An 18,106-nucleotide genomic window follows, 5' to 3' on the forward strand; every position below is an offset into this window, starting at 1 on the left:
CCAATTTTAATCTTTTTTTCTATGGATTTATAAAAGTAGTCTACATATTAAAGAAATTACTCCTTTGACTATAATGTTTCAACATGTTAAGCCAGTTTATTGTTTCTCCACTGCCTTTGTTTATTGGGCTTTTGTCATACAGAATGTTTTCATTTTTACGTAATTGAGTTTATCAATACATTTTTTATAGCATCTGGATTTTACATCATGCTTCCCACTCTAAGAGAATAATAAACACATTTTCCATCCAAGTGAAATTTAATTTTGGTATAAGGAATAATGTATGGAACTAATTTAATTTTCTTTTCTAAACTGTTTATCCTGCTATTCCAAACATCATTATTTATTGATAATATATCATTTCTCCACTGACAGGAAATGCCACCTTTATTCTCTACTATATTCCTATATGCATTTGTACTATTTAAGTTTTCTAGTCTATTCCATTTGCTGGTCTATTCATGTGCCTAGACAATTCTGCTTTAATTATAATTTTACACCATTTTTATAAGCAGTAGTCTGTCTCCCCTCTGCTCATTCCCTATTATTTTTCCTTTTGCAAAAATTTCCCTACTACTCTTGCAGATTTATTTATACAAATAGCTTTTCATGTGAAAGAAAAAAAAATCTATTGGCATTTTGATTGAGATTATGTTAAAATATCTTATATAAATTTGGGAAGAGTCAAACATTTGATACTAAAGTTTCTTATCCAAGAATATGGTATGTCTTCTAGTTATTCAAGTTTCCTTTTATGTCCCTCAGGAACTTCAAAAATTGTATTTAGCAGTTGGATTTGCTAGTTTATCATCAGATACTTTTGTTTTTTATTGTAAATGAGATCTCTGCGTCTATGAAATATTCTAAAATTATGGTTTCTTGCATCTTGAAAAACTATTGATTTTATCATATACTAATTTTGAACTCAGTCACCTCTCTCATTATAGTTTCATGTGATTATGATTTTTATCAGATATACAATTATATCATCTATAAACTCTAACCTCTTTATTTCTTTCCTAGTTTTATATTTCATTTCCTTCTCTTGCCTTACTACATCTGTACTTTGGAAAGCACAATTAAAAAAATCACATCTTCCATTCTTCTGAGACAGATGGGAAAGTCACTTAAACTTATACCAAGCAAATTTAAAATAAATGTTTAAAATTATTTCTAACAGTCTGTAGCTACATTACAAAACTTCTAGCCCATGAAATTTACTGCCATTAACAGTTTGAATTAAACACTGTAGCTAGGTTTTTAAGAGAAACCAGATAATTCCTATAGTCAATAAACAAAACTGGAATTATGCATATTGAGAAAGTGGTAATCAAATCACATGGTTTGTGGGATAAACAAATAAGCATTCAGTCATGAAGAAATTCCCTCTCATCAGATTACACAAATGATGTGAATCTATATGGTGTACAACCATAGAAACAAAAAGTTGTACCCCATGTGTACAATGAATCAAAATGCAGTCTGTAAAAATAAAATTAAACAATTTTTTTTAAAAAACAAGAGGAAACGTAGTGGCACAGAAAAAGTGTTGCGACAAAAGCCTTTGTGGTGTGACTCTATTACCTGTCCTGCTTTCCTCACAGTATTGCTTTGAAGTTCAAATAAGCTCTTGTTTGTAAAAACATCAAAATATCTTCCTACTCAACAGTGAGATGTTAGTGTTAATTTTTCAAATAAATTTAAAAATTTTAATGTTAAAAAAAACATAGCTGGTGATAGTCCTTGTGCTGTATTGTACCCTTTTAAATTAGTCAGAAGAAGCACTACTGAAACTTTCTTGGTCTATCATTGACTCAGATGCTGTTCACAGGCAACAGTCTATTTCATTTTGCCACTAATACATTTCATGTTTCATCTGGATTACCTGATCTTTTTTCCTTTAAAATCTATAATAATTTCAAACTAGGAAATTAATTTGAAATGTGATTTTTAAATATAAGGAGATTGAAGTACCAGAGCTTACTTGGAACACATATTACTTCCATAAGTAGTAGTTACAAACATCATTAATACTTCCTAAAATCTAGATTGTATAAGAAATAAAATCTAGCCAGTTCTGGCAATATTATAATACATCTCTGTTCTGAAATGCCATTTTAGTTTGAAATAGCTGAAAAATAAAATTATTTACTTTGCATTTGCATTAAGATTTCAGGGGAATTCACTGGTTGTATTCAAGAGAGACTGAAGGCCCTGTCATTCTGTTTGTCTTATTCTTCTAGTTTATCAAGATTTCTAGGAGAGGAATGTTTTACAGCCTGAACCACAAAATTACTGCCTCTAGATCTTATCAGCTTCAAGGCTAGAGCAGTGTGGAACTGATTGGCAGCTGAATGGAATATAGATGAAGTGATGGAGACCACAAGTCACTCAAAGTCCCATTTTATTAAGTGCTTTGAAAATGAGGTCCCAGAACCTTCAGTCAATTTATGATTTAGTGCAGGAAGCAGAAGATTTGTGGTACTCTGTCTGAGGAGTTTCATTTGAGGGCTCAGGTTAGCCTAGAGGAAAAGGGGGACACAGGAAAAAGGAAATGCTAAGATTATAACAGAGATGCATGCTTTTGCTTGAATAAGTGAAGAAGTTTTATTCCCTTAATCATTGAGATTGATTGGAACATTAAATCATTTTATTAAATAAGAACTATGACATACATAATTTGCATACACAACTAACTTAGAATTAGTTTCAGGCATGCCTTTATATATGATAATCACACAGAAGTTTTCATCTCATGTAATTACATTATTTTTCTTTCTCAATATAGCCATAACCAATAATCCATCATTATTTTAACACTCTACTTTTCTTTTGGCAGGGGGTGGTACTGGGGATGGAACTCAGGGGTATTCTACACTGAGTTACATCCCTAGTCCTTCTATTTTTTATTTTGAGGCAGGGTCTCACTAAAGTTCTCAAGGCTAGCCTCAAACCTGCCATCCTCCTCCCTTAGTCTCCCAGGTTGCTAGGAATACAGTGGATTACAGTCGTGCACCACTGCACACAGCTCAGCTACTTTTAATATATTCACTTTTCAAAAATATAAGGAGTCCTTCAATGTACTGATATGGGAGGAAAATAAACAACTCCAAAGCATGCTTGTAAGGTGGGGGAAAGCAAGATAAAGTATTTTTTGCTATAATTTGTCTGAAAAACTTGAAGACATACTCTGCTCATATATTCGTAGAATATTTCTAGAATGATGCTTAAAGAACTTGATAACATTGGTTGCTTCTAAAAAATAGAATTAATAGAAAATTTAAAACAAAGCAAATGGCCATCAGCATCATACCAGCAAAAAAATAAGGCAAAATGACTTTTCAGGAAACTAAACACATTCATCTCAGAAAAAGCACTCCCCTATTCCAAATTCATAAACATATAAACCCAAGGATAAAGAAATAAGAGTACCTACAAGTATGAAATGAATTCTTAACTTTCTATACATAAATTAAGCTAAACTTTTACTTTCACAGCAGCAGATGGACATTCATATTTTCCTCAAAAAAACTAAAGTTAATTATAATATTTTACATTAATAAAAGATATGAATATTAAATTCAACACATTTTCTTTATGCATCTTGTTGGAATCTAATTTTAGCAAAAGCCCTTTAACATACAAACTACTAAATGTAAATAAATAAACGTGTTAAAATTTCTCAAATGCTTAAAGTAACCTTATTTAGTTGTTAAGAAACAAAAAACTCCATAAATAACCATCTGATTTTAAGAATGGAAACACTATTTAATGGAGAAGTAAACAAAGTTTCTTAAAGCATATTACTAATTATTTTATAGTCTGTTATAAGATAAACTATGTTGAGATGAGCATAAAACAATGAGCTTTCTTCATTAGTATGCCTTGAGAATCTATTTGTACATTAAGGTAAACTTTTCTTTGTGGTAGAATATAATTCTAATAATTTTAAATTAATTTATGTCTGTGTAGACAGGTTCAATGTAAAAGGGAGTCAACGCAATTATTCTGAGAACCATCACAAGAAAATTCAGTAGCTAGGAATTGAATAAAAGTGGGCAGCTGCTATTCCCAAGTATCCAAATTTAACTAGTTCTACATCAAACTGAATTAATTGACTCTACATTCCACTTACTTCTGAGCTCGTAAAAAATGGCCTAGTTGACTATAATCATTCCTTGGTATCCATGGGGAACTGGTTCTAGGAACTTCCTCAGACACCAAAAGCTCAAGTCCCTTATGTAAAATGGTATAGCAGTTGTATAAAACCTATGAGCAACCCCTCCTGTATATTTTAAACCATCTCTAGATTAATTACAATACCCACTACAATGTAAATGCTTTATAAACAGTTATTACATTGTATCATTTAGGGAACAGTGACCAAAAAAAAAAATCTGTACATGTTCAGTACATATACAAATTTCTTTTTCTGGATATTGTCTACCTGAGGTTAGTTGAATCCATGGATGTAAAACCTGTAGATATAAAGAGCCGACTGCATATTTTCCAGTCAGGAATTTGGTCCATAATATAGGCTACTACTATGTAGTGAGTTTAATCAGTCATGCTATAGGTTATAGGTTGAGCAAGAAGAATAACCAGAAAAACTGAACTTATATAGTATCGTTTGGCCCAATATTTTGGAAAAAAAAAAAACAAAAAAAAAAAAACAGCTTGACTATTGACCAAGAAGTTGCAAAAGAATGATGTGCTCAAATACACCATCTTGTGTGTATTTGAAAACAAAAAAGATAAATTCAAGCAAATTCCCTTTTAAGAACTGGTAAACTACCACTTACTTCAAAAGAAAAAAAAAAAAAAAAAGCCTTGATTTCTACAAGTTAAAAATGAACAAAAATTGAGCAATTTCCTAACATTTGACAAGAAGAGGCTGGTAGAAAATCATAGCTATATCCATAGTCCTTATCAAACATTGCTAACTTTACTACTAAAATGTGAATTGTATACTGGGAATCACTTTCTCACTCTAAATCAAATTCATGGAAATCTTTAGCAAATTGAGAAGGGGGATCTAAGTCAAATAAATCCTTTGGTAATAAATGCAAGGTAATACCATAAACATTAGTAGGTAAGTGTGCACTACCACTTGGAATTTGATAAAGGCACCTTGTGTTTTTTTCATATAAAAGATTTAACTCTTTTGCTTTTTATTAAAAAAGGAAATATTCTTATTAAAAATGAAAATCCCCCAAAATAATTTCATACAGAATTTTCATCATTAAGAAAACAATCTCAAATATGAATATTTCAAAATGTAAATTAACATATATAATTGATATTATGAATTGATGATTTTTAGAAGTTTTCATATATCCCCAATTATATTCAGTAATTTTATGTGTCTAATTTACAATGAACATAATAAAAATCACACATCATATTTGTGTATTGGGTAATGTTACCTTTTATGCTCTATATAGAAGACCAAAAGTTATCCCTTATTAAAAAATATATATATATATATATATTCCCTGTTAATGTTTGCAAATATATTTACATGACCTTAGCTAATTTAGTGATAGAACTAGTCAGTTTAGTAAACCTAAATACAGTTGCTGGGGATGTTTAATAAGTAGCTAAAATAAGTGTGAAGGTAAGTGGGAATGGTAAGAGAAGGCGAGGTAGGAAAGAATGGGATGCCAACATGAGACAGGGTGGATGAAAAGAAAGTGTGAAGGCACACATTTGCCCTGCTTTTCAGTTTTCCTAGGGCCTTGATAATTGGCAAGGACTTTGTTTTTCATGGAAAATGACTTTCTAGGTGGCCTTTAGTAGGAGCACTATCAAGTACTGGCACCTTTTTTCTCCTTCTTTTCCTTTTGTGGTTATGTTCACATCTATGGTATTTTATAATTTAAAAAATACCATGAGTTTTAAAGCCAGGAGGAAATTAAGAAATCATTTAATCTAAATAACCCCTTATTTTATTGATAGGGGAACTGAAGTTCAGAGAATTATTAATGGCAATTCCCTTTAGTTTCTAATCTATATAAACATACTGGTGTGACCAAAAGGTTTAGAAATACTGTATTTAACATCAGTAACAGCACAAGACAAATATGGAAAATGTTTGAAAAACACAAATTATAGGAAGGAACTCTCCATTTAGAACAGCTAGTCATCTATTCTGATGTTAATAAAAAATCCTGAATTAAAAACAAAGGACTTTAAAAATGGATTAGGGGAAAGTACTAAATGATGAAAGTATGAACACATTTAATCACCACAAACACACAAAGTATATGCAGCAAAGGACTTACCATATACATATAATATCTTGAAGAAAATCCACAAGTTAAGAAACATAAAACTCTCATATTTCTCCCAACTTTATTTCTACTGTATTTCATTTCAAGAACAAACTATATGGTAAGATGTGGGAAAAGGATACATCTACTTTAGTTCAAATCCCTACCACCCTTTTAAATAAATATCTAGAAAATCAATTCCATTGCTACTTTGATTTAAATGATCATTCTCTCTTGGTTGATGTAAAAAATAGGGAAGTTCAGGTTATTAAGTTTGATATTTAATTTTGTACTATTTTCTATGATTATTTCTATAACATCATTTGAACACATTGAAACATACTATGTCAAAGTAAATATTAAATTTTAAAAACTTGAAATCTCAGATACACAGGTGTATCCCTAACACCTCAGTGTTTTGCTCAGAACTATGATCATAGTCAACCCAAGTACTTTTCATCTGAACGAACTTTATATGTGCTTCAGAAAATGTCTCTGGTAGAACAGATCATGATTTTACATTTGCACATGAGTAGGATTCTTAAATTTTACTATTTAAGTACTGATTTCAATATGTATTAGGAGAAAAAACTACACATGGCTTTCTATTTTAAAAGTGAGTCAGTTTTAGAATGTATTAAGTAAATGATATTACAGGCAGTGGGTTAATATGGTAAAACTTAAATACCTAAGGTATGGGAAATACTGTCCTACATAACTAACATCTCTGGGAATGAGCTGGCATAAACACAAGTGAAAAAAAAATGAGAAAAATCCACATTAAACTATATTTTATTCTCTATTTACTTATAAAGTAAGTAGCGTAGCAAAAATTTATTTCTAGAAATTGGAAGTATTTTAATACTTTTGCTGAAGAAAGCCTATTAAAATCAGCAGTTTTAGGAGTAAAACTCAACTCTAACTTCCAATTACTGATGAAAAGTTCCTAATTCATTTAACTGGGGACACACATTTCAGTAACAGTCTGTGTAATACTATATATACTACATTCTGCACACTATCACAATACTACAATACACATTCTTGCCCTAGTTCAGCCTTTGTGGTTCTTTTCCCCCATAGAGGAAAAAATGTGCAACGGAAGTCATCAAGAAGCTAAACTGAACGAATGAGAACTCAAATACTTACTGTTGCTGGGGAGGCCCGAGTAGTGTGTGTCACTGAGTGACCAGAATTCTCCATTGAATTGCCAATCAGATAGGTTCCTCCAGAGCTGCTGATGAGTTGTCCTCCTGTAACACCCATCTGGATCCCACCAGTACCCACCATGCTGTGGGAGGAGACCACAGTAGTCACCTGTGCAGAACTCCCTTGAGTATCAAAGTAATTTCCTCCAGTGTTTTGGCTGTACATCTGTGTTTCTGTATAAGGATAAGTTGTTGTTCGGCTTTAGAAGAAGAAGAAGAAAGGAGAAATTTACTAGTTTATTTATATCATCTGATTAAATTATCTTCTAATGTGAGTATATATATATATATATATTTTAATATGAGTATATTTAAAATATTTTAGCCTTTGAAATATGGCAAATTTTTCATTTTTGTAAGAAATTTCATTCCTAGAAATAGTTGGGTGTACTTTCCAAATTAAAGGTACATTCCTTTAATATGTTCCTCAACACCATTCTGTACTTCAGGGAGTTTGCCCTCTTCAGCTGCCTATCACGGGCATATAAATAAGCTCTGGTCATTTCCCTCCAAGGAATCTTGCTGATCAAATTTTTCCACTTCCTTAAATAGCCACCTGCAAGCCAGGTACAGAGATGCATGCCTGTAACTCCTGTGACTAGAGAGGCAAGATGATCACAAGTTTGAAATCAGCCTCAGCAACTTAGCAAGATCCTTAGTAACTTAGTAAAATCCTCAAAATAAAAATAAATAAATAAATAAATAAATAAATAAATAAATAAATAAATAAATAAATAAAAGAAAAAGACTGGGGATTTAGCTCAGTGGTACTCCCTGCCCAGGTTCAATTCCCAGTACCAAAAAACAAAATAAAACAAAAAACCACTGGCTCAAACCAAAACAAAATCACCTACAAATCGCAGTTTAGAAAATCAGAGCTCTGAAAGACTGGAAGCTGATAAGTGAACTGTCTGTCCATACCACTTCACTTTCCTGAGTGATTCTTAATAACCCTCCATGACTAAGGTAGCTTGCATGAATATCCTCCTTACCACCATAAGGACCTTGAGCAAAAGCAGTGTTCCTATCTAACATCTAACATCCCTAAAATCCTACCTAACATCTCTCTTTCTTCACACCCGAACTTCTCCATTAGGAGATTATTATGCCCGCCTCTTTGTTCTCACTTTCTGCTTCCCAACAACTATGGTCAAGCTTCTGCCTCTTGTCTTTCATTGAAACGGCTTTTAATAAGGTCACTTGTGACCAAATCTAAATATCAAGCTCAAAGGCTCCTGCCAGCCCTCATCTTTTTTTTAACCTATCTGTAGTATGACATTGTTGACCATTTCATATTGCCCTTTCCCTCTTTCTTCTGTTCTGATTAAACTTATTTCATTATTTTTCATTTTCTATTGACTGTAACTTACTTTTAAGATGAATTTCCTTTTAATTTTATAAAATGCTCACAGAAATACAAAAATGTACAGTCACAAAAATATAACATTGTTTTAAAAATTCAAATACAAAATTAAATTCCCTAGTTTGTGCTATTCTCTTTAACTTCACTTCCCAGAGCTAGCCATGCGTGACAGTCTGGTGTGCATGTTTTCGACAGTTCCTATACTTATGTTAAGGCTTTTCTATCTTAACCACTCCTGTCCCTTAGTTTCAAAGGCATTTTGTTTCTACTTTTATTTTTTGTCTTCATTTTCCTGGCACTTTATATCCTGAGGTTTACATTTTTCTCCTTATTTTAATTTATACCATAGCTTTATCAGCTACTACATGACAGATGCATGTCCATAGTAAGTAATCATCCAGGATGGTATCTCTGCTTCCTTTATTTTCTCCTTATATATTAAGAATTCTAAATCTTAATTTCTAACAGCCAACCAGTTATTTTTATTAGGAAACTCCACAACACTATATGGGTAGATTCATCTGTAAAATCTAAAAAATGATGAGATTACTTCTCTTGCTCTTCTATATTCACCCTCTCAGTGAGCAGCACCACCATCTTCAGTTTTGGAAAATAATGCTGATTTTTCCCTCACTTAGACAGACATGAATCACTAAATGCTATCCATTTTATCTTCTAAATACAATTCAAAATTCAAAAATTTCCAATTCTCTTTTTCCTTCTCATATTCACTGCCTTAATTCATAATATTCTCTATTATAATTGGGTTATAACTGATTTCCCTTCTACTAATTGGCTCTCTTCCAACCTACTTCCAACTTTACTGCCACAGGAATTTTCTAAAATGCAACTGTAGAAACAAAACTTAGCCTGAAAATCTTTCCATGATTCCCTCTTGCCTTCAAAATTCTGTATTTCCTTCAGAAAAAGTTCAAAACCTTTGACAGATGTACAGAAAACACGAGAGGCTGATAATCTCAGGATTCGGTACTAGTCATGTTCTCCAAGGCTTTTTTTTTATTAATACTATATTGACCATTTTGCTCATTCTCCCAAAGGTGATTTTTCTCTTACTTCTGTTTTACTACATATGATTTCGTCTGCCTGGAAGGTCTTCACATTTCTCTTCAACTCACTGTCTTTGTCATAATCATCCTTAAACCTTCATGTTAAGCTACTTGTCTTGAATTATTTTCTGCATCTTTTGCCCTCCATTACCACTCCTCACAGTGCTGTTATATTTTGTTCTCTGTATTTTTCTAACACTCTGTGTATTCCTGAAATATAGTTCTCAAAATGCTTATTCTTATAACTTTGTACTCCCATGAAATTTATATTTTTTCCCATCTGTAACCTCAATACTTAATATGTTGCTGGGGGACAATGAGAAAACCAAATGGTCAAAAAATTAAATTTCTATAATACAAATCCTTTTATATTTGTTAAAAATGAGAAAGTATGCCTAAATTTTAAAGAATTTCTGTATAACTTATAACAGAAACTTTTAAGCCATTATAAGAGTTGTAATATACAATATCAATCTTACTAAGATTATAATGGTGTTCAATAAGTACTTCACACTGGATAATGTTAATCCTTTGCAGAAAGCACCATAACAGGCTCAGGTATAAATTTTAGTTTGGGGTGATGATAGAAACAATACCACAGAGAACATTCTTTTAACAGATAGAAAAAAGCCATTATGTATGTGTGTGTGTGTATATATGTATATATATATGTATGTATATATATGTAAAATTTATATAAAATTTATATATATATAAATCAAAATTCTTATGTTAAGACTTTTCCATATAAACATATATATGTGTGTGTGTGTGTGTGTATATATATGTATGTAAAATTCACCATTGCTCCATTTCCCAACTGGATACCTCATTTATTTAGTAAAATAGTCATGGTGATTTCAAATTTAGATAAAAGAGAAATGGGGTCATTTTAATTTATGCCCACAAAATACAACAGTGGCCTCATTTAACTATGCTTAAAGTAACACAATCTGATGTTGGTATTTAAGTATAGTTGAATAAATAGATATAGAACAATAAGTATTTTGACAGATACAGCACATGGTCCAAACAAGATGATTAAGTATGCCCTTTTGTAGCAGGTAGCTTTTGCAAATAAAATAATAATAATAACTAACAGTAGCTCCTATTTATTTACCATTTACTATGCAATTGACTCCATTCTATGTGTTTTTCACAACTAACTCATTTAATCTTCATGACTACTCTTTGAGGTAGGTACAGTTACAATTCCTATTACGTACACAAGCTGAATAATTGACATTTGGGTAGGTTAAGAAGATTTATCCAGAGCACACCGCTGATGAACCACAAATTTGGAATCTGAACTTAGCCCACACTCTCAATCATTTTATAACATTATTAAAAAAAAAAAAAACCCTTAACATTTTATGCATGTCAGTGATATATGAGAACAACTAGTAAGGAATAGCCATAATAGGTGGTATAAACGTCATATGAAATCTCTGTTGCTGTTTGGTACTTCCTGACCCCTTAACTCACTGTTTTACTAGCACCAAACTATTCCTTGTTCTCACCCAGAATACACGCTGATGATGCCCTTGTAATGGTGAAAACGTAAAGCCAATTCGGAAGATATTTATCACCATATAACTGAATTTTAGAAGTTCTATAATCATGGAATTGCTACCCCATCATAAGAGAAACATCCCAAGGGATTTAAAAAACTCCATCTTTTTGGCAGCTCTTTTTATATAATTAGTTCTCAGTGAACAACAGAAATACAACTGCATCAAAGAGAAATGTGTAAAATCCATATAATCTACTACTCAGTATAAAAATATAGTGGTAAAACACAACTTAATTTTCATATTTCCTTCTAGCTGGATGTGATTCATGAGCTAGAAAATGACCCAAGAAGAAGAGATGGAAGGAAGCTGCTAAAGAGCATGCCCAATCTATAAACCATCACCATTATTCCAATATTCAATCATAGAGAATGAGACTATGAAGGAGGTTTGGCTACTACATAAACACACACTGGGGCTAAAGACTAGCAATTTCTAAAGGGTAAAAAATGGACACAATTATATCAAGAAATGAACTATCATGAATTGTCTGAACTTGGCTTGGACAAAAAATACACTTGGAGACTTTAAAATACTGGGTTGAATAATAGAGGCAGACCATGATATCTTTGGTCATTGTTCTTTAAAGTTAAGAAAGCCAGCATTAATCCATTTATTGGAACCCTTTGAGTCTCAGCTGAAGTCATGCACAAGCATCCCCTAAAAGGCTTTTCCATATCTAAGTCCTTTCAGCTCCTGAACAAAATCTGAAGAATTTATTTTTAAAAAAGAACACCAAAAACAGTTCTTTTCTTATGTACTGGAAACAAGATTCTTTAATTCTGACACATCAGATCAGCTTGTTTTTCATATTGTATAGATTTAATACTCCTTCATGAGTTATTGCTTGCACACTATTTCCCCCAGAATCTCTAAAACATATGTTCAAGAAAATTATTCAATTTTTGGCATATGAAATTGAAAGCAGCTAACTATTCATGGACTATATATTCCTGAAATAGCTAAATCCCAAACAATTTTGTGCACATTTAAAAGATGCTGCTGTGTTCATTTTGTTTGTTTTGTATTGATTGCTACAGACTGTCATGAAAATAATGTGTCATATTGTTTCTATAGCAGAAATCTTTTCATTGTTCCTCAAATGTATCCAGTAATGAATGTGAACACATAGATATGTGATACTTGCTGATAGAAGCTTCTTCAAAGCTAACTCTATTATAAGGTTCTATGTAAATGTCAGAACTCTGATCCATTTACTTCAGTAAATTAGTGCTGCTTTCATCCCCATCATGCTTTAGGATATACCTAGGCTAAGCATGACCCTGAATATTCTCTGCTTACTTATTCACTATAATCAATCTTTCTGTTTTCTTAAAAGTTTCTACTTTCTTACCCACAAGCCCAGATACACAATTTATCTAAATCATGTGTTTTATGTTTCACCAAGGTTTTACATATCTTCCCAATAGGCTTGTCACTATAAAATCAAGCAATGATATAAAAGTAATAAATTAAGAAAATAAAACAGCTTGCAAATTTCACACCATAAATTATATTACAAGGATAGAATACAGTAATAGTGATCATTATAATATCTTACATTAGTACAATGTCATTTTTTTTCAGGCTACTCTGTATGCATTTTTTTTTAACAATTATTTACTAATCATCTACTCTGGCACCTCAAATAAAAGGTACCAAACAAACTTGGTCCCTATTATAAGGGTCATATAATATTATGTGGGCAAAAATAAGATAATTAGAAATTTTCTTAGGTCATATGAAAGGAAAAATAAAATATTAAGACAATAAATACAAGGAGACACATTACATAGGTAGCAAGGAATGTTACCTCTGAAGGACAGATATTCAGGTTGAGACTAAAAAATGAAAAGGAGTCAGCCCTACAGAAAATAGGGGGAAAGAATATATGAGGAAGAAAGTACAGAAATTCTTGCAACACAGGAAAAAGTCAAAACACAGAAAAGATACAAATATTTAGGAAGAAATTATAAGCCTATAATATTCTGGACTTAAGAAATAAAAAGGCTATTAGAGAGGAAGTTAAATAAGTAGGGAAAAACTAAATATGCAGGCAGTGTAAACAAATACTTTTTTTTTTAAACTGTGGGTCATGATCTAGTAGAGGATTATGAAATAAATTTCCAAAGGTCACAACAGCATTTTAAAAAAGCAACAGAATAGAACAGACAGACTAGACTAAAAGACTTAGAGCATATTATACTAGTGAGAATAAGAACTATCTTTAGAAACTTTAGTTTCTATCAGAAATGATATGTGTACATGTACATGTGCACATGCATGTATCTGAGTATAAAATGTGTGTCTAACTTCCCCACTGGTGGATTCAAAAGCTTAAATGCAATTGTTCTAGACTATGACAAGAAGTTTGAATTTAGTTGGGATAGGGGTAAAGGAGCATTTGGATAGGTGAAGACGGAAGAATCTTGTAGACAGAAACAACTGAACAAAGACCCAAGGCCAGAGAAGGAATGGTTACACCAAGGAGAAAAAAGGAATTAGCCACAGGTCTGAGGTCAAGATTCAAACAAACAGTAAAAAGAAGGTCAGATACTCTTCTCTCTTTTCATTATTTGATAACTTACTAAATTACTTCCAGTGTTCAGTGTGGTGGCATAAACTCTTGTCTAATTAAATATTAACCTCAAAATATCAAATAAATAAAAGTGAAATACGTTCCAGTTGAAGGGGACCCAGAAGACAGAGCATGGTCTGTTTCTCTTCCTCCCATGATATACAGCCAGCCCTGAGCCATTCCTTTCATCCCAGAACTCTAGGACTCCACGACACACAGACAACCAACACACACACACACGACTGTGTACTGTGGGGAGAGGGAGAGAGAGATTTCTCCAATAAAAAAAAGATTACATAGTCATAACCCACATAGGAAAATTCATTAATCCCAGGGAACTGCTAATACCCTAAATATTTATTCAATAATTTAAAATTTTGTGATTTATAGTCAGAAAACATATATCCTGCATTGTTGCCTAGAATTCTAGTCCCTTTTTATCATGCTGAAGTCACTGATTCATTATAACAGAGATAATGCTGGGAAACTTACTGCCTATGCTCCTACAATTCCTTACTTTGTGAATGTTGGTGGAAGACAAATCCTACTTCTAACTACAACAGCCCAGAATATCAGATACCAGCCAGTTCTTTGTGAACAGGCCATAGGAAATCAGCTTAAAGTTCAAATAATTAGATGTACTTGCCCTAAATCAGAGGCTAGTACTAGCACAAAGAAACAGAAATGAGGGTATATTGTAGGAGTCACACCCTGTTTCCAATGGCAGTAAGGCCAGGAATCAAGACTAGTAGCAGGGGTGGCAATGGTCAGTGTGTTTGGGATGACAGCAGTGGCATGTGTCCTTACTGGTGTCCTCTGTGGCAGGGTTTTGTCTATGGTCTAGTTGCTGCCTAATTTCACTTGTGCCTGCCATTTCTCCAGCCTGATTCTTCAGACTTCCTGGAAAACCTGAAAGCCACAAATATCTTTCAATAAATTCTTTGTTTTTGTCAAATAAATCAGAGTTGGTTTCTGTTGCTTGGCACCAAAAACCTCTGCCTTAAACGGTTTCTCATTATGAACTTTTTACACGGGCCATCAAAGTCATGGGTAGAAGTAACTATATCATATTGCAGTCATGTGGTATATATCTCTGGCTGGTTTTCATAAACCTCTTCTTTGAGTTTCAATATGGATCTTCAATTGAATGGTCCAAGTGAGATTGAAGGCAGGTGACAGGTCCATATTGTGAAAGACATTTTTGAAAAAGGAAAACAATGTTTTCAGAATTCAAGTGACTAAAATTTAACTTCTTACTACCAAAAAAATTCAAAAGCAGATTAAATATAAAGTAATAAATACTAGTAATATCACTAATAAATCATTTGCCTTCATTTAACTTCAGAAGACACATTTATTTCTGAAAACTTCACCTTTCCTAACATTAAGTAAAATGTAAAAGCATTTATTAAGCTGTTGCCATGCCTGCTGGAGAGGAAATTCAAGAATGAATGCTAAAAGTCAATAATACTTCTTGCAATTACTAATTAAGTTTTTTTCTTCATATGTAATATTTTCAATACTATATATGTTGGAAATATACAGACTATTGGAATTATAGCTTCAAACATATCATCCTATGATATTTATGCAAATATATCTGTACATTTACACTTTGCATCTAAATTTATTCCTGTATGATAGAGTAGTGCTTCTCATAGTTTAGTGTGCATCAGAATCGCCTGCTGGGCTTGTTTAAACGCCAATAGCTGGGTCTTACCCTGAAGTTCCTCATTCAGAAGAATCAGACTGAGCACTGAAAGTTGGCATTTCTAAAAATTTTCCTAGGTAATGTCAGTGCTGCTTATCTGCAAAAACACTTTGAGAACCTCTGTACTAAAGTATACTAAAAATGTGAAGCCCAAATTCCACAAAAGTGACAGGAAAAAAAAAATGTTCTTCATAACTATTAACTCTTTTAGCCTTTTTTTTTTTTAAAGATCAGTCTACTCTTATAAAAGATGTTTTATATTTGTGGCAGCTGCCCACAACATTGTAAAATTTCCATTGCTATAATGGCTTTTGAAGCATATCAAATGGATAGATGTAACAAATACATATATAGGTCACTTGCCCAGAGAACAGAGCTCAGAGAAGTGGAATATGAGTGGCAATCAACTTTGGCAGAAATGACCTTGTAAAAGACTTAATCCAGAGTCATTGACATAAATTTATAAGAAAAAATGAGCAACCACATACATATGTTTAAATACAAAGTTTTCCGCCAGAAAAATAAAGAATGAAACAAACAGAATTATCCAAATTCCAAACAAAAAATGAATAAACAAAGCTGTGTGAATATCAATTCAGTTTAATTCATTGTTCCTTGTGTACTTCAAACTGCCAATTAGCCTGCTCCTGTCAGGTCTGTCAATAAATGCTATTTTTTTTCAATTCTTTCAAAAAATATAAATTGAAAACCTCTGAAGTACCATTGTTCCATGTTTTAGAGAGAATGGGAAGCAAACAAACATGTTCCTTGCATATATGACACATTCTAATGAGGAAACGATAAATGATGGATATATTAAAATAGTTGAGAAAATGAAAGACTGTGATCAGTTATGAAAAAAAATGTGGTCTTGATTAGAGAACAGTAGGGAAACATCCATGCCAATATAATTCTGGAGCTTAGGCAAGAAATAAAAAACATTTGGACTGAGGGAGTCAATAAGGTAGGAAGGAAACAAAAGAACATTAGAGTCAGAGAAGCCAAAAACCAACCAACCAAACAAACAAACAAAAACTAGTAATTCAAGGACAGAGTGGTTGGCGGACTGGTGGACTGCTAGAGATCAAATACAGTTAGTGAAGAACATCCTTTAACTTTAACAACTGAAAGCCACCAATGACCTTGATAAGACTAGTTTCTGTGCAATCTGGAGAAGAAAATCAATTTGGAAGCAGCTGAAGAATATGCAATCAATCCTGAAAGGCTTTAATATGAAGAGAAATAGGAAATAAGGCAGGTGTTAAGAGATGGAAGCAGCTAAGGCATGCCTATAGGTTGTTGAAGCCAAGAAGGGTGCTGAGTCCAGGCCACCAGATAGCATGCCAGCACCTAAGTCAGGTGCATAATAACACTGAAGACATCTAAGGTCTTCTCTCAGAGGCAAGATTATTTAGGATGGGTGCTATAAAGCTCAACCTTTGTGACAGTCCCTTAGCTTTTATAGAGTAGGGGACTTTATTCTCTTTTTAAGGACCACAGCATAGAACTATGATTCCCTACCTCCAACAACGATTTTTAAATTTTGCTTCTAAATATTGTTCCAGTAGAGATTTTTATCAAGCATTATGTTCATGTGGAGTTTCATAAGAATTAATGTATTAAAAATGAATACCTTTTCAAACAATACACATTATCCCACTTCCCACCCCCTCATTACTTCTTCCCTTTCCTAAACCTGACCTGGATATAAAATAATCCTTTTAACTATCACTCCCCATTTTACAGGTTAAGAAACCTGGGGGCAAATATGTTATTTGCCTGAGGGTAAGCTAGTAGTCATGAGAGAAATCATACTTGAATATGAGTTTCTGAAGTCCATTTAAGAAAACATATCAGGATCTCTATCATTTCCTCCTTTCTCAATAAAAAGAAGGGAGAGTAGGAGAAAAATTAAGTACCTAAATTCTTTCATGCTTTATCACTTAAAACTATTCTGGATGTCAATCAACTGAATATGAAAATTCACAATGCAAATTGCTCTTAATGCAGCATCATTTGGTTCTATTAGTGAATAATAATAAAAAGGTATACAGAAAGGGCAATCAAATAATTATTTTCTTGAAAAGCTATTTAACTAAAACATCTAACGCTGGAAAATCATTAAATGTGGACTTTTCTACACATTTTATGACTATCCAAAGAATAATTTATTTTCATTTATTTATTTACTTTGTGGCTCTAGAGATTGAACCCAGGGTCTTGTGCAGGGTAGGTAAGTGATGTACCACTTAGCTACATCCCTAGCCCAAAGAATACATTATTTTAACAAAAGTAATTTAGATATAAAAATATATGATAGAATATTTAGGAAACAT

The 18,106-nt window shown here is 32.5% G+C and overlaps 1 protein-coding gene across 7 annotated transcripts in view; it reads right to left on the reverse strand.

Moving 5' to 3' along the window:
* The window catches only part of RFX3 (regulatory factor X3), a gene marked incomplete at its 5' end in the record, with an annotated part of 288,404 nt that overhangs the window by 97,115 nt on the left and 173,183 nt on the right, over nucleotides 1–18,106 (reverse strand). For all 7 annotated transcript variants that reach the window (XR_013759609.1, XM_079113050.1, XM_079113049.1 and 4 more), the window contains one exon: nucleotides 7,422–7,680. Coding sequence is in view for 6 of the 7 variants with exons in the window: in XM_079113050.1 (XP_078969176.1) it covers nucleotides 7,422–7,680 (259 nt within the window). The remainder of the gene's footprint in view (nucleotides 1–7,421; nucleotides 7,681–18,106) is intronic.

Source organism: Sciurus vulgaris, assembly GCF_902686455.1.
Source record: "Sciurus vulgaris genome assembly, chromosome: 15".
NCBI classification, from domain to species: domain Eukaryota; kingdom Metazoa; phylum Chordata; class Mammalia; order Rodentia; family Sciuridae; genus Sciurus; species Sciurus vulgaris.